Source organism: Ambystoma mexicanum, chromosome 7q (assembly GCF_040938575.1).
Source record: "Ambystoma mexicanum isolate Mex_15411 chromosome 7q, UKY_AmexF1_1, whole genome shotgun sequence".
Taxonomy (NCBI): domain Eukaryota; kingdom Metazoa; phylum Chordata; class Amphibia; order Caudata; family Ambystomatidae; genus Ambystoma; species Ambystoma mexicanum.
Window position 1 is genome coordinate 976138855 of NC_090941.1, and position 22496 is coordinate 976161350.

A 22496-nucleotide genomic window follows, 5' to 3' on the forward strand; every position below is an offset into this window, starting at 1 on the left:
AGTGCTCCTGGGCTGGCTGAACTGTCAAAGGGAAACAGTTTCCCTTTGACAGTTTAGTTTAGTTCCCCAGCCGCACATGCTCACTGAGCCATGCAAGTGCTGGGGCGTTTTGCTTCGCCAGCATTGTATAGCTCATTGGAAATGCTGGCTGGGGCACTGCATGTCTGTATGTCTGAGGGGGAGCTCCTGCGCCTCCTTGCACATACGGACAGAGCAGCCAGAGCAGGCCGTTTCAGCACCCACACGCAGGCCAATGTTTATTTATCTGTTTCTCCTCTGCTTCGCACTTTCCACTTCTCCCCCCTTCAATGCACTTTTCCCCTCCCCCTCGCACTTGTGCGTTCTCAATGTTACTGGGCCTAGTAAGATGGCTGTTTTCTTCTCCTCTGTTCCCCTCCCTTGCCTTGTGCTCTGAAACACTTGTGTACGAGCGCGATAGAAATAAAATATAAATATCAATATCAATGCCTGCCCCCTGGACTCCCAGCACCAATTGCAAACTGTTTGGCTATTTACCCATTTTTTGTTCAAAGTATGCTCTACAATGCAACATTTTAACCCATTATTTAAAAAAATTCACAGGGGGAAACCCCCCCTAACCTCCCCTTATTGGTTCGAGCTCCCTCACTATGCTCGGTCGCTATTGCATTTTTGGCAGAAATAGTTATGCCCTCCACTTAAAAAAAAAAAAAAAAAAATCACCAGCCGCCACTTGCCCTCAGACTGTTGGGAACGGGATGGGGGAACCCAGGGATTATGGTGGGAGCACAATGGGCGGGAACCATGGGATAGTGGTGGGAGCAGAGTGGGGAGAGCCCAGGGTGTGTGATGGGGTGGGGAGAGACCAGCGACTAGGTAGGAGTGGGATGAGGGAGCCCAGCGACTGTGATGGGAGCAGGTGAAGGCGCGCAATATATACTGTGCATTTGGCATTTCTGGGGGGTCCCGACCTGCCCAAATTTTGCTCAGGGGGGCCCTGGCCAAAAAAGTTTGAAGACCACTGATCTAAGTGTTAAGAGCAGGAAGAAAGAGGCAGGACTAAGAAGGTGGGCGGGGCTTAGGCCAGGTGACCTAGATCCAATTACACCTGCTCCCCAGCTGCAAAGGAAAAGAGGCTGGGGGGCTCCTTAAGTAGGGAAAAGAGCGGCAGGCAGGAAGGCACCTGGTGGGCGGGGCTTGCTAAGTGGTGAAAAGGAGTGGCAAGCAGGAAGCCACCAGGAGGGCAGGGCTTGCTAAGTGGTGAAAAGGAGCGGCAAGCAGGAAGCCACCAGGCGGGCGGGGCTTAGGCCAGGTGACCTAGATCCACTTACACCTGCTCCCCATCTGCAAAGGAAAAGTGGCTGGAGGGCTCCTTAAGTAGGGAAAAGAGCAGCTACAAGGAAGGCACCAGGTGGGCGGGGCTTAGGCCAGGAGTCCTAGATCCACTTACACCTGCTCCCAAGCTGCAAAGGAAAAGTGGCTGGAGGGCTCCTTAAGTAGGGAAAAGAGTGGCAAGCAGGAAGGCACCAGGTGGGCGGGGCTTGCTAAGTGGTGAATAGGAGCAGCAAGCAGGAAGGCACTAAGTGGTGAAAAGGACCGGCAAGCAGGAAGGCACCAGGTGGGCAGGGCTTGCTAAGTGGTGAAAAGGAGCGGCAAGCAGGAAGGCACCAGGTGGGCAGAGCTTGCTAAGTGGTGAAAAGGAGCGGCAACCAGGAAGGCACCAGGTGGGCAGGGCTTAGGCCAGGTGACCTAGATCCTCTTGCACCTGCTCCCCAGCTCCTGCAGCTTGTCCCAAATACTTGTTTCTCCCCAACCGCCTCCAATGCCTACTCACTCCAGGTCGGTCAGGAAACAACCACCTCCTCTAAATGCCAGGCATGGCTTAGCAAGCTCTTTTGTTCTAACAGCTTCACATGTGTGCGGTTTTGAAAATGGAGACTGGAGCATGCCTTCAAATGGATGATCTGCCATTTTGCTTCTTACTTTGTGGCACTGGTGATTCTCGGGATCCTTGTGGCATTTTACAGGTATCTTTTGTAAAAAGTGGAATGTGGGCAAGGCACGTTTAAGTTTAGGTGTTGCTTCTCTGCGCGCGTTTTTCAGGTTCGCGGAAGCAGATGTAAGTGTACAGCAAGAGGTAATCTCACTGTGCAGGTACATGTACACACTGTGGTGCGTGTTTGATATTTGGGAGCATCAGGGGCAAAGCCATTGAGCCTTTGAAGCTTCTTCAACATGGGTGAGCGAGCACTGTGGAACATTGTAACATGCTGGTAGTACCTAGGTGGGCAAGGAGAGCAGGCCTTGTGAAGAAATTTGATCTTGATGTACAGAAGGACTTGACAAACGAGCTCTAGAAAAAGGAATAGCGTCTCTGAAATCTGCATAGGCTTGCCGAACAAGCCCCATGGCAATCAATAGCATGCCTATGATGTCTCTTCCAGGTTTGTTTTAGTGTTTTACAAGAAACCGGCTACCTCATCACCGGCAGCCTTAAAGAGAGGCCCTTGGTTAAGACTAAAGGTGCCATCTTCCTTTGGAAATCTAGGGGGGACAGAATCTCCTTGGTGCTTCAGTATTTTGGATCCCTGGGTGCAGGCTTTTTCCCCCTTGAAGGGAGAATAGTTTTTTTTACCTTTGCCATTATCTGAATGGTGTACGAGAAACGAGATGGGGAAAACCTTGTGTCAAGGATGGGGAAAACCTTGTGTCAAGGATGGGTCAAATCCTTTGCGCCAAGTGAAAATGAAGGCTGGGGTTCCAATGTAAGTTTCCTTCTGAAGGCAGGGGACTATGTGAGGGTGACCACACTCCATGACCCATCATTCACTGGCTCGAGAAGGCACCCAGCCCCACTGCTGCACCTCTTTCGGCCCTCAGAGTCCGGTACGACACATGGTCACAAAGTGCATCCAAATTTGATACCACAGATCACATATAATACAGGAATTCCATTGGTCCAGGAACAAATACCTCAGCAAGGCTATAGGGGATCACCTATAAATAAGCGAGTGTTAACACTAATGACATTTTGGCAGAATGAACCAGGTGCCACTTTGTCCATCGACTCGATCATCCGCATCTCGCTGCAATGTGTGCCTTCCAGGACTAGGAAGGTGAACTACAGGACCGAACTATCCAAAAGTGCTTTTCCAACCAGCCATCCAAGCAGATATTGAAAGAACTCAGGTCTGTGGTTACATTAATTCATGTTTTATTGTTGCCCTCTGTGCAACTCTAACGACTTGCCCTCCAACCATTCTATCAAGTCCCTTATGTCGTGCATAGCCCTAGATTGCGCTGGCGTGCCGCGTATCTAGGGTTAGGGGACAGATTGAAGAGACTTGCCCTAACGTATATAGGCAATACAATGGTTCATCAAATACGAGTGTTAAAAAATATACACATACTCCTCTGGGCACAAACAAACTGAAACCTGTTTAGCGATCCCCCCCCCCTTGAGAACTCCAAATTAAGAATTAAAAACACTACTTCGAACTGGTTGTTTTCTCACATCAACAGCTAAGTAGTACCGCCCAGAGGAAAACAAGTGGATTAGTACCACTTGAATAAGAGATACTTCGCACTTTGAACTTTTTTCGTCTAGAGTCTATAAAGACGGCTTAATTGTAGCAAATGCGAAGTATCTTATTGTATATGTGCAGATCAGTGGTGGGGAGAGCGAGGTAAGAAACAAAAGGTTTTCTAACAAAGTAAAGGAGACCGTGGGGAAGGAGCAAAAGCTCAAACAATTATTGGCACGTAAGATTGGTGGTGGATATCAACAGCTGATTTGAGGCTCTGCGGTGAAAGACCCCTTTAACTGAGAACATAAAGGGGAGTTACAATGTAGCAGGACTACATAAGACAGTTATAACCCAATTTAAATATGAAGCACTGCCTTCTAAAATTGCGGGTGTAAACGATGGAAAGAGTAAGCTGGCTTGGTGTAACGGAAATAGAGAATGATGCAAGTGCAGAAAACATAGTCCAGATTTGATATAAAGCAGAAAGCCCAACTAAATCAGAGAGTGGCTGAAGAGACAATTACATAATAAAACGAAGGCGTGTGGACAATCGAATCTAATGCCAAAACCTAAAGATAAGGGCACACAGGCTAGAAGGAGGCAACCTCACGTTGAACAGGAAGGTCATCTGGAGCGATGCTGGAAACAAAGCGGAGAGACAGGAACAGGAAACAATAAGAAAGACTCCGCAGAGGGAACAAGGCATATTCCGGAAATTGGTGGAAGGGCGTTCAGCAAGGAGGCCCTCAAAGAATGCTTAAGTGAAATGGAAGGAAGCCTTACAGATAACTTTCAGCAGCAATTCTATTCGCTACGAGAAGGGTTGAGATCCTCTTGATGGAAGTTAAAGCGGAAATGAAAGAGCTGGGCAAACTAGTCGATGTCACTGAGCAAGGCCTCGCAGAGATGTCAGGAGGTACGGCAGAACAGTGAACTCTTAGACTAGCAGGCGAGAATCTCACATAATTTAGACATACAAGCCAAAGACTTGGAGAACCGCTCAACAAGATCTAATATCTGCATTAAAAGGCTTAAGTGAGACAATTTTGGATGCAGATTTGAAAACTATGGTTCAACAATGCTTTGGGAATTTGCTGACGGAAGTACTACCGGAAGACATTGGGTTTGATTGTGTTCATAGGGTAGGTCCAAAGAGGAGAGAACCCGGCACTATACCTAGAGACGTCTTGGTTGCAGTAACTTCGTATGGATTAAAAGAGTATTTTGCAGGCAGCAAGAGCAGAAGGGAATGTTACAGTAAATGAGGATGCAAATTCAACTATATCAAGACTTGCGTTGGTGACACTTCAGAAGCAAAGGGATATGGGTCAAGTGGCGCTCTTTGGTTACAAAACAGATGTCATATAAATGGACGTTTTCATTTGGGCTGATCTTTACCTTGGAGGTGGTGTAACATCGAATAACATTGTGTGCGGAAGGACTGGCATTGCTAAACATAGAGGAAGAAGAGGGGCATGGAGAGAGACGAGCGAGGCCCTCCTCCCAACAAGAGATGCAACAATAGGACTGGTCTGTGGAATCAGGAAAGAGGGGTGCTAGAGGGACAAATTTGAAAGGTCCTCAAAGGAAAGGGCAAGGAGGAGGAGCAGAAGGGGGTGGAGAAGGAACTTTTAAAAGTAGAAATGTTCCATGAAACAGAGAGGTGGGTAAATAATTGTGGTTGGTTTTAAGGGAAGCCTGCAGCGGAGGGCTGGCGGAGGATGTCTTGGAATGTAGGAGAGGTGGTAGGATACTTCACGGTGGGAGGTGACCCCAGGTATTTTTCTGGGCCTTAGCTTGGGGGAAGTCTCTGGAGAGTATTTTAGGATTGTGGGCCTGGTCCTGGGATGGGTTTTTGGGTGGGATTGGTCGGGGAAGGAGGGGTTTTGGGGGGTGAGTGGGCAGAGGAAAGGGGGTATGGCAACTATTCCTACAGGGGAATAATTTGATCATGATAGCGAATATTTCCTGTATATTTTATATTCAAGGTTACATCATATAATGTTAGGGGATTAAATTCCCCTGTGAAGTGGAAAAAGGTGTAAGCTATAACCAAAAAGGAAAAAGTGGATGTCATCGTGTTGCAAGAGACACACATCAGGAAGTTAGATAAACTAGTGGGAAAATTACATTGGTTTTCCAGAACATATCAATCCAATGCAGTGTGGAAGACCTCGCGTTATGATGGGACTAGGACTTCGGTGATGCGATACAAAGCGGACACAGAGGGAAGATATTTTCTTTTGTTGATACAATTGGAGCAATATAGGGCAGGTAGCATTCTTGCGGGAGGTCATAAGTAAGCTGGAAGATTTTGCAAGTGGGGAAATAATACTTACGGGTGATTTTAATATGGCATTGGACCCTAAGATACACAGGAGTGGAGGTGGGGGAAAGGGAACAATACTACCCACATAGGCATTAAAGAAAAGATTCTAAAAATGTACATTGCGTGATATATGGCGGATGAAGAGGGGACGAAAAGGGATATACATGTTTTTCACATATGTATCAGTCCCTGTATAGAATATATTATGCCTGGGCAACGGGCAAATTAATGGGGGAAGTAAAGGAAATAGAGGTGAGATCTATATCGTTATCGGTTCATGCCCCCCTAATGGTTCAGGTAACAGATTGGGGTTGCGGACATGGACGTTCCTAAGGGAATCATTGCATGATGAAGGTATGGTAGAGGAGATAAGAGACAAAATAGAAGAGTATTTCTCTACTAATAGCAATCAATCAGTCTCACCTGAAGGGACCTGGGATGCCTTTAAAGTGGACATTTGGGGAGAACTTATTGCACTCAGAGACCAGCGGGAGAAACAGAGGGCAAAGGTAGAAGGGGATCTTGAGGCCCAAGTACAAGATACCCAAATGGCTATAGTTGAACATAGAACGAGGGCTTTGTCTGTGAAATTGAAGGAATTAAATATTCAGCTAGATATATTATGGACTCGAAGAGCAGAAAGATCCTTGCTGATAACTTAACGAAGGTACTATATTTGCGCTAATAAAGATGATAAATTGTTGGCCTGACAATTGAAGGGAATAGAGGCTGTGAAGCTGATACAGCGATTATCAGAGCCAGATGAGTCGATAATAACCAAAACAGAGGCAATAACGGAAAACGTTGCCCAAATCTATGAATCACTGTATGCGTCGAGTCACCCTGACTATCGAGAGATACAACTCTACATAGGTGGCATACATTTGCCAAAATAAAATTGGAGGAGCGGGAGGATCTAGATAGGGATATTAGAGAGGAGGAGGTGGTGGCAGCAATAAGAGCACTACCAATAAATAAAGCACCGGGACCAGATGGGTTCCCGGCCATTTTTTATAAGAAATACGCAAGGCAGCTGGTCCCAAAATTAATGCAACTATTCAATACGGTAGTGGCAAATGGGGCTGTGACACCAACTATGTCGGAGGCGACAGTGGTGGTCTTTGGAAAACTAGGGAAAGACCCGATGAAATGCGGATCATATAGACCCATCGCCTTATTGAACATTGATGCATATTGGCAGCGAGACTAGTGCCGCTTTTACCAGAATTTATACATACAGACCAATCCGGGTTTATATTGGGTAGACAGACTTCAGATAACATTAGGAGGGTGACCCATTTAAATGACAAATTTAATATAAAACAGATTTCCGCGGTTCTAGTGTCATTAGACACCGAAAAGGCATTTGATTGCGTCAAATGGCCCTTTTTATTTTCCGCGAGGGAACAGATGGGTATAGGGACCAGGTTTATACAGATGGTGCGGGCAAATTATCAGGCCCCCAAGATACGGTTGGCGATTAACAAACAAATCTCTTGTAGTATAGAAATACGCCATATATCTGGAACCATTCTTGCACAGAGTCAGAGCGAGGGGAACAATACAGGTATCCCATTTGGAGGAGAGGAGCACAAGAGCGCTGTCTTCACAGATGACATGCTGTTGACATTGCTAGACCCCGAACGATCAATACCAGCATTGTTGGAGGAATTGTCAGACATTGAGCGGGTGGCTGGCCTTAAGGTTAACATGGGGAAATCGGAGCTTCTGGAATTGGGATCAACGATACAACAGAAGGAGGCTCTATCCTCCTATTCTCCGTTTACAATGGCAGATAGTTATATCAGATATTTGGGGGTTAACATAACAAAGAGGGTTTCACAGCTGTTCGATAGCAATTACCCACAATTATTACAAAAGGTGAAGGAGGATTTGGGGAAATGGACTCCGCTACAAATTTCATGGCTAGGAAGGGGAGCTACTATTAAGATGGTGACTCTTCCGAGGATACTCTATAAATTCCAAGCTCGACCAATAAAAATGTGGTCGTCTTATTTCAAGGCATTGAATAAAGAGGCTAGGAGATTCCTCTGGCGAAACAAAACCCAGAGAGTGGCAATTGAAACACTAATGGCACCCAGAGATAATGGGGGAGTGGGCCTACCGAATTTTGAAAAATATTATGAGGCTGCACAGTTACGGGTACTCGGGAATGGTTTATTGAGGACACCAAGAAACCATGGGTTAAAATGGTTAGGGCGGTGGCTGGGTGTCCGCTGGAAGGGGAGTTGTCGTTGTACAGACAAGATAGGCCTCCAAATGCACGGGCTGGTCAGATACTTGCAGTGGTATTTGATATATGGGATTGGTTGTTAGATAAGGGAGCTTTGTCTACATCCCCATTTACTCCACTATTTGGAAATCCGCAATTCTATCCAGGGATGATACAGGGAACGTTTAAACAGTGGCGGAAAGTAGGTTGTATAAAGATGCGTGACATGATGCAGGGAGGGGACATTTATATGTTTGAGGATTGTAAACAGCTAGTTGGCCTTTTGGGAAAAGATAGGTTGGAGTATTATCAACTGAGACATTGGCTAGCTGGGTCAGGGGGGCGCGCAGCAGCATGGAGAGAATTCACCACATTTGAAAAATGTATTACCACACATACAGAGAATAGACAAATGGTGTCTAAGTTGTACTCTATACTGATAAAGAGGAGAAGGGACAGGCCTGGGGATATGTACACAAATTGGAAAAGACTTTAGGGATAGCCCTTCCGAGAAATTACTGGGAACATCTATGGAAAAACATCCCCAAATTGATGTGGTCTATTCAGATTAGGGAAGCGTGGTATAGGATTATGTACCAATGGCATTATACCCTTGAAAGATTACATAAAATGTACCCGAATACCACAGAAAAATGTTGGAGGATGTGGAATGAACGGGGATTGGAGACATATATGGTGGGATTGACCAATCTTTAAGAAGTTCGGAGAAGTTACGAACCAGATAAAATAGTTGGATTCCCCTGCAGTAATATGGACACCCAGGGAAGGGATGTGTGGCACATTCGATCCAGATAATTGTTTACCCAGTAAGGCCCATAGCACAGCTTTTCATGTTATTGGTAATGGCAGCATGGCTGGTTATTGCAAGTGATTGGAAACAAAAAGGATCACCAGGGGTAAGAGACTGGTTAGTTAAACTGTGGGGGTTCATCGCATTGGAGTGCATGACATACAACCTTCAGGGGGGACAGGTGAAATGTCAACAAGAGCGGGAAGTGGTTTTGGACTATTTGAATGGTGACTTTGTACAACAATGGTGTCCACATAACCTAAGGATATTTAATATTATGTAAGCAAGATTAGTTGTTGCCTATTTGAACTATTGAAATATGTAACGTTGACTCTGACGGGCGGTGGGAGTGGGGAAGAGGGAGTTGAGGGAATAGGAGGGGTGGTAATGATGTTTATTTGAAAAATGCGAATAAAAATACATTTAAAAAAAACTGTTGGCCACCTTCACTTCTGTGCTATGAACTGCCAATTGTCTCTCACCAACTGATGACAAATATTTTCGGAGCTCCAGTTGTAGGCGGAGGATTGAGTAACACTTGTCATGGCTCCATGTACCCTACCTGTATCCCTGCACTCTACAACCTACTCGTCCTACCGAGGATGCAGAGCTGCAGAGCTGCAATGCACTGCCTGGTGCTTCCCACCAATTGGCAAGCGTACATATTGTCTGAGTTTCTCAAGATGGGGTGAGTCGAACACCTCACCACTTCCTGCTGGTACAAATGCAGTCTATGACACACTACTCTTCTTACCATACTGCAACAAATCACTGGCATGTCAGCTTGCATGCAGAATGGCTGGATGGTCAACAAAGGTCAACACTGATTCCGCGGGTAACTTAACAATGATACCTTAAAAATTGTTAACCATACGAAAGTACCCATTGGCGTGCTTTCTTTGAAGTACTTATACAATAAGATTAGTCAGTAATCCAAGCTCTTGCTACAAAGATAGGTGAATGTCTTGCAGATCACCAGTTAGAAAGCCAGTTGGCCCAACTCATTCATTTAAAAGGTTGATAACATGACTACCATGTATTCTGTATTATTCCATTATTGTGCCTTCAAAAGGTCAAACCTTTTCATTTGCAGAAGCTATAAAAATACAAGTCACAAGAACTATGCCCAACTGTCTTGAATCTGCATGCTACTGTGGTGACCTAAAAAAATCAGAAATGCGTCCATGCAAACTTTCTCACAACCTTGTACTGCACATTGCTTGTATTGTTGCTGCAGACGAGGATTTACTCACCAGTTGAATTCATTGTAGTCGTTGTGCACCTCCCACCAGAAATAGAACCAGACCAGTGTCATGACGAAGGTCAGCATGAGCATCAAGAACCAGAAGCGCTCCCACTGTGGAGGGAAGCAGATCCGAGGTCAGGATAATATAGCCATAGTACATAGGGATACAACAGCTACATGAACCAGATCCAGTAGAGATGGGCTGTTCAACCAAACAAATAGTAAAATCCGCTCAGATCTTCGTGATATCCACTACCAATGTGTATTTAAAAGATATCCACATAACATTTTTATTTTTAACTCCGCAAAACCTGACTCGATTTTGTTAGTTGGATACCAAACAAGCCCAGCCCTACTAGTTCACATGGTATCATTACCAGATAATGGCATCCAAATGAGAGATTGCTATAAGTCAACCATCACCAATGTGTTACTAATTGGCAAACGCCAGCAGCTAACTGGGGCTACTTTTAGTAAAAAGGCCTGTGATGAAGTAGAGTGCAAAATAAGGGAAGGGGGACATGAGGGTGAACCACACAACCCATAAACATGTTTTTTTTTTTAAACACCCTCAACCTTCAGGAAGCAATATCATTTGAAAAACAAAGACGATCTATCAGCAGTCTCCTCATAGCCAGACTCACAACTGAAAGTGGGCCTTTGGATATGGAATCACTCACATTATATATTTATTTACACCAATACTAGAAAATGTGAAAAACCAAGGTTATAAAATCCATGACAATTATCATAAATTTGTCATTCAGAAACAATAAATGTTCGTAATATATTTCTATTAAAAACACTATACACAGATTCATAAAAACCATTTGTATACAAAATAAACGCACAGCAAAGTTACAAATGTACACAATTGAGCTGTTCAGCTTTTCCTCTGTGCTGCCCCATTGGCTTCCCACAAGCCACAACCCCTCCTGGAGGAGGTAGGAGGCGGCTCCACGTGGCGCACCAGCGTCAGTGATAAGTCGCAGTGTTCAGTTCTACTGCTTTTTTGGCTCCCCAAGGCTATGACCCCCTCCGGCAGCAGCTCCAAGCAGCACGCCAAGCCAGTAAAGTGCCAATATGTTGCGGAGACGCTGTACGCCAGTCAAGAATCCAGAAGAGGTGTGCAGAGTTCAGTTCCTGGACTATTGGCAAATAAGTCGTGTTGCTAAGGGCTTCTGCAGTTGACTGAGCCTATATGGACTTAAACTGGTCATCAAACAGGAAAAGACATAAGTCAAGAAAACAGGCTTTTTGAAACAACACATTCATTCGTGATTTCTGCCTTCACTTAGATAAAGGGCAACTTCTTGGTGCCTAGAGGTGAATTAGGAGCAGAGCACAGAACGCCCATCTCTATTCTTTGTCGGGCCAGAAAGGCCTCGAAGCGCTCCCCCCTCTCCATCCCTGCCCCTTCTTAACGCCTGATCACTTCTTTTTCACGCACTCTGCTTAGCACCGTATTACAGGTCAGAACGCCCTGCGCGGGATTGGGGTTATGCCCCTCTGTTGCACCACAGTCCCACCTTTAAACTTCCTGCTCACTTTGCCCCTCCCTCCTATACCTCAGGAACTTGAACATCATGGTGGGATAAGCTTGAGGTTCTGCCGCTGCGGCATATTTGCCTCGTGCCACATGGACCACGAGTCGATTAATGTTAACACAGGACGGCAGAATTACCAACAGACACACATGTACCCCCTTTCAAGTGAGATAGTAAACAAGGCTCAATGTACAATATTTTCAGCAATCCCGTGAGGAAAGGCGGGTAAAACAAGGCCTTACCTCGGCTTTATTGGGGGATAGGCCATTGGCAGCTGCTGAATTATTTAATTGGAGGGGTGTTCATATTTCCAATCAATATGAAAGAGCGAACAAGCATAGTGAGGGAGCGCGAACCAACCAAGCAGGGTGCATGGGGGAGGTTCTCTCCCCGAGAATTCCTTTTGAATAATTGGTTAAAATGGTGCATTACACAGCGCACTTATGTGAAAGAGGGGGTAAAGCGTGAGACAGTAAAGCCATTGTCCCCTCGCTGGGGATCATACATGGGTAGTAACGGCACGCCAGCCCGAGTCTAGGCAGGGCCGAGCAAAGCAAAGGGCTGGGCAACAGCTGTGGGCTATTACCACCAATGTACGCCCCCTGCTAAGGGTTTGATTGCCATTGGCACCCAGAGGTTCGTCCGGGGTGTGAAAGGTTTATTTTTTATGGGAGAGGGTCTTGGTGTATATTGCACAAGCCCAATCTCCCGTAAAGGAAAAGAAAAGCTATGATGCCGCAGCCATAGGAAAAGGGACTTAGTCCGTTTTCTAATTCCATGGAGGTGACCGCGGGTGTGAGTAGCTACCGGATTTGAGCACAAAGCTCTCATACAGCAGGGGCAAGGAAATATCCATAGTCAGTCATACCCCTGAGGGGGGGGGGGGCAGTGGCAGCATAGTTCCTGCCCAGGGGTAGACTGGCCTATAGGGAAAATTTCCCGGTAGGTCTCTGCACCCTGGCTGGGCCTCTTATGTGCTAACATTTTATTTCCAAATTCTCTTAGGAAAAAGGTTGGGATTGCTGAAACTATAATATTGGGCCATTTTGAAAATTATTTCAGGAGCCTCTTTGGGTTCCCAGTCCAACACTGCCTGCCCCACCTCCCCTTGTGCCAGCATATTGTGTGCAGACAATTGTAAACTTATCATACCTCCACGAGGGTCTCGCCAGTCTTGTGTATGGCATGGCCATGCGAGTGATCCAGCACCGCCTCTCGCAACGTTTCCCCATCAGAGAGAGGGCACCCAGAAAAAGATGCTGCAGCAACCGGAGCCTTGCAGTGCTGCCAGGGAACACTGGAGGGCACACGCAGGCCCTCGGACCCCCTCGACCACCAAGGACCCAACAGAGAGCTTTCCCTACCCTTTGCAGATTCACTTGCCTGTGGCTTCCACAGACATGGGTCCGGAACAACAAATGATTCTGCCTTGCACATACATGCCACGGGAATGTAAGACTGAGAAGGATTGGCCAGGGAGAGTAACCCAATCCTGGGAGAGACAGGGGGATATAATCGGTAGACAGGAAACTGGAAGTGTGTTTTGAGTGAGAAGATCAGAGGTGGAGGTGGAAGATGACCAAGGGACCAGCAGGAGGAAGGAGAGAGTAGTGGCTTCTGGAGAGGATTTGTGGAGCAGGTGAGGCATTGGTTAAGAAGTGGAAGTGGTTCTGCGTTGCGAGTGTGCCTGTTTGTGTGGCGAGGGAGTAGAGAGGTCAAGAGTGAATGTGAAATTGAATGGGACAGAGTGAAAGGAGGGCGTAGGTGGTAGGAGACGAGTAGTGGGGGTGGAGAGTAGGTGGAGGGGAGGAGTAGTGGTAGGAAGAGGGGAGTGGCAGGTGAAGGAGTAGTAGTGGGAGGAGGAGAGTAGTAGTGAGAGGAGGAGAGTAGCAATGGGGGAGGAGAGTAGCAGGGGAAGGAGGAGAGTAGTAGGGGAAGGAGGAGAGTAGTAGTGTGGGGAAGAGGAGGAGGAGTGAAATGAGATGTGAAGTAACATAAAAGGGCAGAGGTAAGATTAGGAAGAGTGAAAAACTGAAGAGATATCAGGGAGGAGCAAGCAGAAAGTAGTCAGAGTAGAGACACAGGCGAGTGTGGATGTTCAATGGCAGTCCAACCATAGTAAGTGCATATTAGGAAAGATTTCATAATTGTATGCAATTTTCCCTCCATGTGGCAACCCCCAAACTTTTTGCTGTTGTTTTACACCCTGATCTAGACTTTGCCAGAGGAGCGCAGCCTTCCGCAGCACTCCTCTGGGCCTTCACTCAGTTCTTATGGGGAAACTGACATGCCCTTAAGACAGTCAGTACTGGGAGACTTTGTTTACCTTAGTCCTTTCCTCATGTTGCAGCTTTTGTGCAACATGAAACAAGAGTGCACCATAACTTACATTACTGTGCTCTTGGGTCTCAAGTCATTCCAAAGGCCCTAGAAACTCTTGCTGGACTTATTAAGAACTGTGCAAGTGTGTCACGGACGGGACTGGTGGCAGCTATCGTTTCTCTTGTGTTTTGAACCCTTTTTTTCCATGTATCCGCGCTTACCGCGTCTGGCACGAATAGGTGGCCTGGCTCCCAAAATGGCCATGCCACGAGGTTCTTTGTCCTGTCCGCTGACCGTCTTGCCCCTTCACCTTCACCCAGGTCGAGCCGACCCGGGGCAGTCCTTCTTTGGTCATGCACTTTCCCGCGAAACACAATGCTTTCGCGGGCTTCTGCATGCCTTGTGTGTGCCTCCAGGATGTGGGCTGGGATGTCTGTTCCCAATAGACATCCTGGGTGCCAGAGAGTCTAGAGTGTCCTGAATGCCTGGGACCAGCGTGGACCGTAATAGGTCCATGTATGGTGTGAGTGTTTGTGAGCAGATCTCCCATTGGGCCCTCTCCCTTTTGGCGCGAAGGGAACTTTGGATAAGAGGAGGCTGAAAACACCACTACCATGTCGATCTCCTGAGTTCACACCGAACAAGGGATAATGAGCCAAGTATCCTGCAACAAGAAGCTGAGTCGAGGAACCGCTGGTGACCCGCTGAAGGCTTGGCACCCTGAGCCGCTGTCGTCCTGCGAGGCCCATCTGCATCTGATCGTCCCAGAAGGGCTGCGAAGGCGCTTCGACCCATTGGAATAGTGGGATCAACTATTCTCGGCACCTTCATCAAACCCTGCAAGTAAGCCTCTTCAGAAGTGTCCCTGGGCCAACCAGTGGGCTGACCAGATTAAGCAGGACGCTTTGCTCTGTCACCGCCGCCGTTTCGGGGAAGCCCTCGAAACTTGGTCTACTGCTTGCTCTGATCCATCTTAACAGTACACATTCCAGTTACAAAACAAACCATTGCATAGTGTAGGAACAGCTAGTAAATCCCTAGGGTAGATTAGACAGCCAGCGTCTTAGTTCACCATCTGCAGCAAAAGTCAGCATACAGACAGTAGGGAGATCAACATTCACTAGCAACAACCAGGGGTTCTTGACACCTGTGTTAGATAGGGGGGTCAAATTGAGATGAGAGGTAGGCAAGGCCGGAGGCCCCAAAACTAAAAAAATAAAGACTTTTGATATGTCTCTATGATATGACAGAATATGATTAGTTATTTATAACGTGCTTAATACCCAGAGGTTTCTAAGTGTGGAGCCGGGGATTGAACCTGTGTTCACTGTGTCATTTTGCTTTGAAGGCGAGCACGTTGCCCCTGAGCAATCCTCCCGAGACAGTTATTTCTGTGAAATCTGTGACACAGATGCCCAGTAAAAAAAAGCCATGCTACAGTTCAGGAATTATGGCTATACTGGCTGCACTAGAATAGGCCAGTTTAGGCACGTATTAACCCTCATAATGCCTGTTTTAGCATAGATGCCAATAAACAAATGGCATGCCACAATAAAGTTCTTTGTCCCTGCCCTAACAACCCCACAATCCCTACCAAAATCAGAGCTCCGACCTGGCACACACACAAGCACACCCTCGCTCATTCACACCTGCACCCATACACTCACTCATTCACATGAGCACCCAGCCACCCATATATCATGCACACTCATTCATTCACACAAACAGACTAAAATGCATCTAATTGCAGCCCCGGTCTGGCCTCTACTCCTCATCGCTGGTGTCCTCCACAAAAGTCATGCAACACGAAGAGGAAACAGGAAGCAAAGAACACTTACTGGTTCCTGCACATGCATGCTGGAATACACCAAATTCAGCACCCCAGACCCCAGAATGTGCAGGGAAGCATAGGAGCACCCCAAACTACCATTTTGAGGTGCAGGTCCCCATCCTGCATCCCCAATGGGCAATGGAAGACAGGGTAAAATACACGCTCCTGGCCTTGCATGATCCGCTGGACATGCAGTTGGGGAACAAACTGTCCAGTTTAGTGCAGCTCAGGAGCAATCCCTCAGCTGCAGCAAGCAGATAACTGAGCACTCAATGTTTGCACTCGACTGGCATGACTCCTCCATAGTGGGCAGGAGTAATGGCGGGTCAGAGCCCAGTCACCCAGTATGGAGGAGCGCCCCTGGGATAGACGGGTATATATAAGAGGACTGCACCATGGGCAACTTCCTGGTGGGGACGGGGACATGGAGCAGCCTTATCTTGAATTTCGGTCCATCAAGGGCATGGAGTCTGCTTTGGGCACATTTCCTATGCTTTTGACCTAAGGCCATTCACACCACCTTTCCCCAATAGCAGCAAGGAAACATGGCCAAAAAGGTGGCACAGTAGTAGAAGACGCTATTGCTCAAGAGAAGCCCTCCTTGAGTGGCAGGCAAATCACAAAGCAGAGTGATCAACGAGAAACCATACACCATAAAAATGGGGTTCAGCAAAAGTAGGCTTTATTCTGTTAGCAAAGAATGGTATGGATTTGTCTGAGAGTGGGTCACGAACACCCATCAATGTGCTAATCTCTGCGTGCAGGGGCTCGCACTTTGGGTTAAGCACTTGCGCTCAACATTTTCATCCCCAGCATTTACCGTAACCAATGCTTGAGCTTATTTAATCAAACCTTCCTTTATCGTGTTACTCAGATATTTGTTGGGGTCTCCTGACTGCAGGATGGAAGGATGAATACTCAACACCGTTGGGATGAGTTGGTGTTTCAAGGGGTTGTAATAATTTAGGCTTTGGTCTCTAGCCCTTGGCATGCAGTCAGGGTGCATTGAGGGGGACCTGGAGATACTCCCCATTTCACCTCTGAACAGTGGATCATTTAGTGAGCAGTGACCCCATGGTCACACCACTCATCACCTGAAGAGCCAAGAGGAGATCTTCCTTAGATCCGACATGTGGAAATATCTATTTTCATACAAGTTCCCTTTCTTGCAGGGTTGCACTGCGGTCATAGATATCCTCACTGCATCATATTCCAATCTGTATTATTTATTATATTGCTATGTGCATTTCTTTAGAGGACGTTGAGAAGGGTGTGCATTACGCATTATAAATATTGCATCAAACTTAGACACCTGTGACCAGGCAAGCAGATGCATACAGGTAAATACTACAACATTCATAAGTACGGGGGTTGGGAAGTGACAGAGATTCAATAGGCCATCCGGGCCGACGTCGATTTTTCTGCATCAGCGTGAGCCGAGGCTGAAACGCTGGCTCAAACTGATCATTGAGGCTTCTCACATTTAAGTGTACCAGGCTTTCAATATACAATACATGATGAATGGAATCCATCTGTGCAAAGCGGACCAACCAAATAGTGTGTTCTCAGACTACATTCACCTTTTCCCACAGTATATTCTAGACTTGGCCACTCCTGGCCACTAGGCTTGGCATTCCCTGAACGTACTATTCTGCAGTGTTCCCCATTGGGAAAATTAAAGTTTATCCCAGGAAAAAGCCACCATGCTACAAAGATTGAGTACATCTTGAGCTCACGATGCAGCACAGCGAATTTGAATCCAGACACGGTCGACGGAACCTTATTTCTTCAATTCTGGTCTCTGATCCAGTTGAATTTATTCAGGCTATCACAATACCTGCCCTTTCACCCCCACCCCCTCTGCATCTGCACTTCCCTTCCCTTTGCCTGTGGCTCTTGGACCTCTTTCTTTTTCATCACATCTTCTCCCTACTCCTTTTTCTGCACACTAAGGGCTGGTTACTCGAGTGGGGCAAATGCGCTCCCTTCCTGGCCAGGCAAGGGGCTCTGCGAGCACTGCACTAAAGTGGTGATTTGGTGCAGTATAAAAGGATGATCTAACAAAGCACTGCATGTGGTTATGAATATTCAGCACACGCATCCGTTGCTTTCACCAGAGGCGGACGGTGAGGTCTTTACAGGGGTCAGAGTGGAGGGTTTGCAATTGAATGACGGCAAGCAAACGTGCATAGACTCAGTGATGTGGTTGCACCAGAGTAATGCCAGGGGAGTACGAGCAGAGACATAATCAGTGGAAAAAGGAACACATCACTAATCCCCTCCTATTTGAAGCACATCATGCCAGCCAGAAGATGGCCACCAATGCATTAGTACAAGTCTTGTCTTTCAAATGAGCAATCCCCTGAGTCCGAAGCACCCCCTGGGCAGAGGATGCAGGGGTGTTCTCATGCACCAGCCACTACTGGAAGAACCAATAAAGCCTCTTCTGAAGGAAGCAGAGTGGCTGCTATAGGCTATAGAACTTATCTCGCAGGAGGGTTATTTCAGCATTGCCGCCTTCCTGGTCAGAGCATGGAAAATCAGGACAGAGCGAGGAGGAGGCGTTTGCCTGGGATAGGGGAGACCACTCTGGAGTAGCAAATGCATCTTGGGTATTATTTGAAATGACAGCATGCTAATTGTACAACAAGTATGGCTGTATGAGGAATTGTGGGGGCTGGGTGTGTTGGTTTATGTTTCCTCTTTTTCTTTAGCAGAGGTGAGTTTCTGTTATCTTTTACTGCTCATTTTGTATACTGTGTTAGTGTATTTGTTGTACTTATTATGTTTGAAAAAACATGCGTTATTACACATTAAATTGAAGTGACAAAGACCTGTTGGTCAGGCATCATCTAGTAAAGTGCCAAACGGCACGAGGGACATTCAGTGATTACCAGGGGATTACGATTGCAACTCCCTCTGCTCAGTGCTGAATTTGATGCCTGCCTTTTTGTACTTGCTGAGATTTTGAGGTTTGTGTTCATTAGTTCTACACCCTTCGAGTACTGTCATCATGCACTGAGGGTCAAAGGCTGTGTGACATCACTTCTTCTGATGTCGCTTGAGTAAAAGGCTACTTGATTTCCATTTCTGTGGTGTCATCAGGGGTCCAATAACCATGCAACGTTGCTTCTGCTACCTCTATGACTGATGAAATGACGTCAATGGCATGAGAGAAACAGGTGAATAATCTACATACAGTGGAGCAAAGTAGGTTTGAAGGGATCATGTAACAAATGTTAACATTGCTGGAGGCAACAAAGTAAACATTGTTGTCAAGTTTGGAAGTATTGTCAAAGTATGTATGCTCCTCGACACCTCAATGTCTCGGTGAAGCAAGCTTAGAGGGGTGCGGCATTAACGGCACCATAAATCAAGGGGGATAAAGATGTAAGAATGTGCTAGGAATAGTAAGTACATAGGGAAACATGATACTGTTGCTGGCCATTTCGCGTCTTCCCCACACCGTGTTGTGCACCCTTGACTCATCCAGGACATCTTATGCCCTCCCCGTCTGAAGCTCTCGAGAAGATAGCCACCCTAAAACAGAAATCTAATCACCCACCCCCCACAAAAGCCAAGCAAAATGGTTCATCCCAGACTTTCATCAATCCAATCTCCACCTTTCTTCTTTCGAATGGAAGTGGCGACTTCCTAAATGCCTCCTGGCCAAAACTACATACCTTTCTCATTTCAGAGAAAACAAAAACACAGATTAGAAATACCAAAGGACACAATAGTATCTGCGACACACCCAACACCTCTAAAGAACCTTTTAAATGTCTTCATAAATTCACAAAGCCACAAACATCATCCCTCTCCTGCCCGTCTTTCACCTTGATGTGTAACATGCTCTACAATTTCTTTATTGATAAAGCAGCCGCTATCCACCAAGGGATTGCTGTGGATATCCCCTCCCCACCCTCTCAAGTCCTTACATTTGCAGTCACCACCGAGCACCCTCATCAATTCAATTCCTTTTTCTAATTGCCTTGTATGCAGTTCTTTCAAAAAATACATTTGAGTCAACCAAATACACCAATATATGCGTGCCTGTCTATGGAAGTAGGGGAGTCGATATGGGCTGGTGTGTATCGGGTCGGCGGGGGGTTGGGGTGGAGTGCCCATAACAGAAAAGAAAAGTAAAAAATAGGTCAACGAAATTATAGACTTTCAAAAACGAGGCTATGTAACAACGGATAACCCGATTTCTGATTCTGAACTCGAATCCATCCTCTCGTAGGCTTACCAGTCTTCATGAACCATGCTATAACGTGATATAGTCACTCCTCTACTCAACAACCTTGCACTCGACCTAACCTTCCAAATCAACTACCATGCCATTTCCAACCTATCTGTCCTTGCCAACATTCTGGAAACTATCCCTACTTGATAAATATCTTTCATAGAGCAAAGTCTCTTTAATGAAAACGAGTCGGGCTATCGCCCACTTCAAGGCACTGAATAAATCATAGCTTCGTTCTCAGGGAAAATTCAAATAAAGAACCAGGACAAGTGCCAAAAGCATCCTCAAACTATTCGCTGTGGTCAATACTGCTCACCACCATAAACTACTTGTTCGCTCTTAACTTTCGACAATCTAACTGCTGGCCACTCCTTGATCCTCTATTTCTCGGACTGAAGCAGAATTCTCTATTTTCCTCATTTCCATTCCAATCACCAATTCCTAGTCTACTGGTTCCCTCTGCGATCCTCCCTCCCCGCCCTTTGCTTCAGCATATAACTTCACCCTCCTGAACAGCTCATCTAGTCCTCTGTTCTTATGCTGATGCTAAACCAATCCTGATCAACCTCGACAAATCCCTGGAAAACACTGTGGCATCCACCAATCCGTTTTGCCCGCTATCCACAATTGGATGCGCGGCAACCCTAAAATGGGTGCATGTCTGTTGCTTGAAAAAAGGATCACATTTTGTATACTAGTTTTTCTTGCACTCATTTTTACCACAGAATACATGGGGAATCCCTTTTCCCTCCCCAACTTTCTCTCATCAACGCCACCAATATTACCTAACATCAACCCAGCATCTACATTTTGGTGGTAAAATTAAAGCAAGAAAACAAACTAACGTCAGGCAGTTTTTGGTCGAGTAATACGCCGACTACCTTTCAAACTCAACTGTGACTGAAATCCTTATCAGCAGTCACCACCCTCCAACTGTGGCCTTCCTCCACCTTGGCAACATCGCACAGGCCCGGTCAAAAATCCTTGATTTGAGCTTTACCCTCTCCTCTCCAAATGCATTCAGTGGCCAGAACCTGCTTCTTTCTCCTCTACACTCTCAAATTAGTCCTCAATTTCGGCATGTTCCACCACAAAATCACAGTGACTCACACCCGTATTTCCGCATAGCTGGATTCTTAGCAGCAGCACTTACTTGGGCTTCTGCACCCTTCCCCACATATATTTGAAAGAGCTCAAAATGCCCCTGCCCACCATCTCCTACACCTCAAAGGAGACTACCGGAGCCCCCCAGAACTCTTCTCATTGCACTGGTTGAGAGGTGTAGAAGTCCCCTATATTGCTTCCAGAAACCTCTGACTTCCAGACTACCATTTGTTATTACCATTTGCTATCTTTTCCCTTTGACAAGGCTCAAGCTGATGGCTGCCACTATAGATCCACACCATCACTGATCATCTGGCCTACATACGAGTCTTTAGGACATGGTGATCGGACCACTTGAATCCGTCCCAGCCAAGATCCCAGAACCAAATGACCACCTATGGCGGGGGTCTGCAACCAGAAGCTCTCCAGATGTATTGGACTATAATTTCCGTGACACTTCATTATTGACTGGGCTGGCTGGGGCTGATGATTGTTGTCATCTAAAACATTCAGAGAGAACACTAAAGGTTGCAAAGCACTGAATTAGGTGGTGCACTTTCCACTCCACACGTGTTATTAAAAACATGCGTCTTAGTGAATAAGTCAGCCTAGAGGGTGTTTCCAATTTGGCACAGTTCTTTGTTCTCACTGCCCCACACATGCTTGGAAAGCATGTCTTAAATATCTGTGATTGTATGGATTCAAGGCCAGGTGATATGTAGCGCACCAGTCTAGTGTGTCTAGGGTGGTCCATTGAGACTCAACAACCTATGCAAGATCGACAAGCTGACCGATTAGTGCCGTTGCAGTCATCAATGTGCTACTGTGTGGTTTTGGGATCACTGACCACGTGAGGCTATTGCTCTTGGAGAGGACCATGTTCCCACCTGGTGCCGTGTTGGTGCATCTGGCATGGACTACTGTATTAATTATTACATGTTAACATGTATGTTGCCACATTCGCCTGCATTTCTTTCTTTTATCCAGCACAAAGCAGGCATTTGGTGGACAGTCAGTGCTAATTCGAGAGATGCTGCTAGTTCTGTTGAATTTGGTGTTCTAATTGATCAGGGTACGGTGTAGGTGCATATAGCATTCTGTTGGGTTGGTGTTTCAAAGTGTACAACAATCAATAGACTGACTGACACTTAGTTTAGGGCCCTTTTGGCCTCCTTTACAATCAATGATCAGACCCGATTTCCCGGAGCCTAATACAATATCAGAATTAAGGGTTACTGGGTGTGTGGCTCTGTGGATTGCCTTAGGACACTGATGTTTATCCAAAAGAAGTGGAATTCATCTTGGGAAATGTCTGATGTCT

At 46.3% G+C, this 22496-nt stretch overlaps 1 protein-coding gene across 2 annotated transcripts in view; it reads right to left on the reverse strand.

The window, feature by feature from the left end:
- The window catches only part of GDPD5 (glycerophosphodiester phosphodiesterase domain containing 5), a 1185048-nt gene that overhangs the window by 438356 nt on the left and 724196 nt on the right, over positions 1 to 22496 (reverse strand). For both annotated transcript variants that reach the window (XM_069640071.1, XM_069640072.1), the window contains one exon: positions 10133 to 10236. In XM_069640071.1, coding sequence (XP_069496172.1) covers positions 10133 to 10236 — 104 coding nt within the window. The remainder of the gene's footprint in view (positions 1 to 10132; positions 10237 to 22496) is intronic.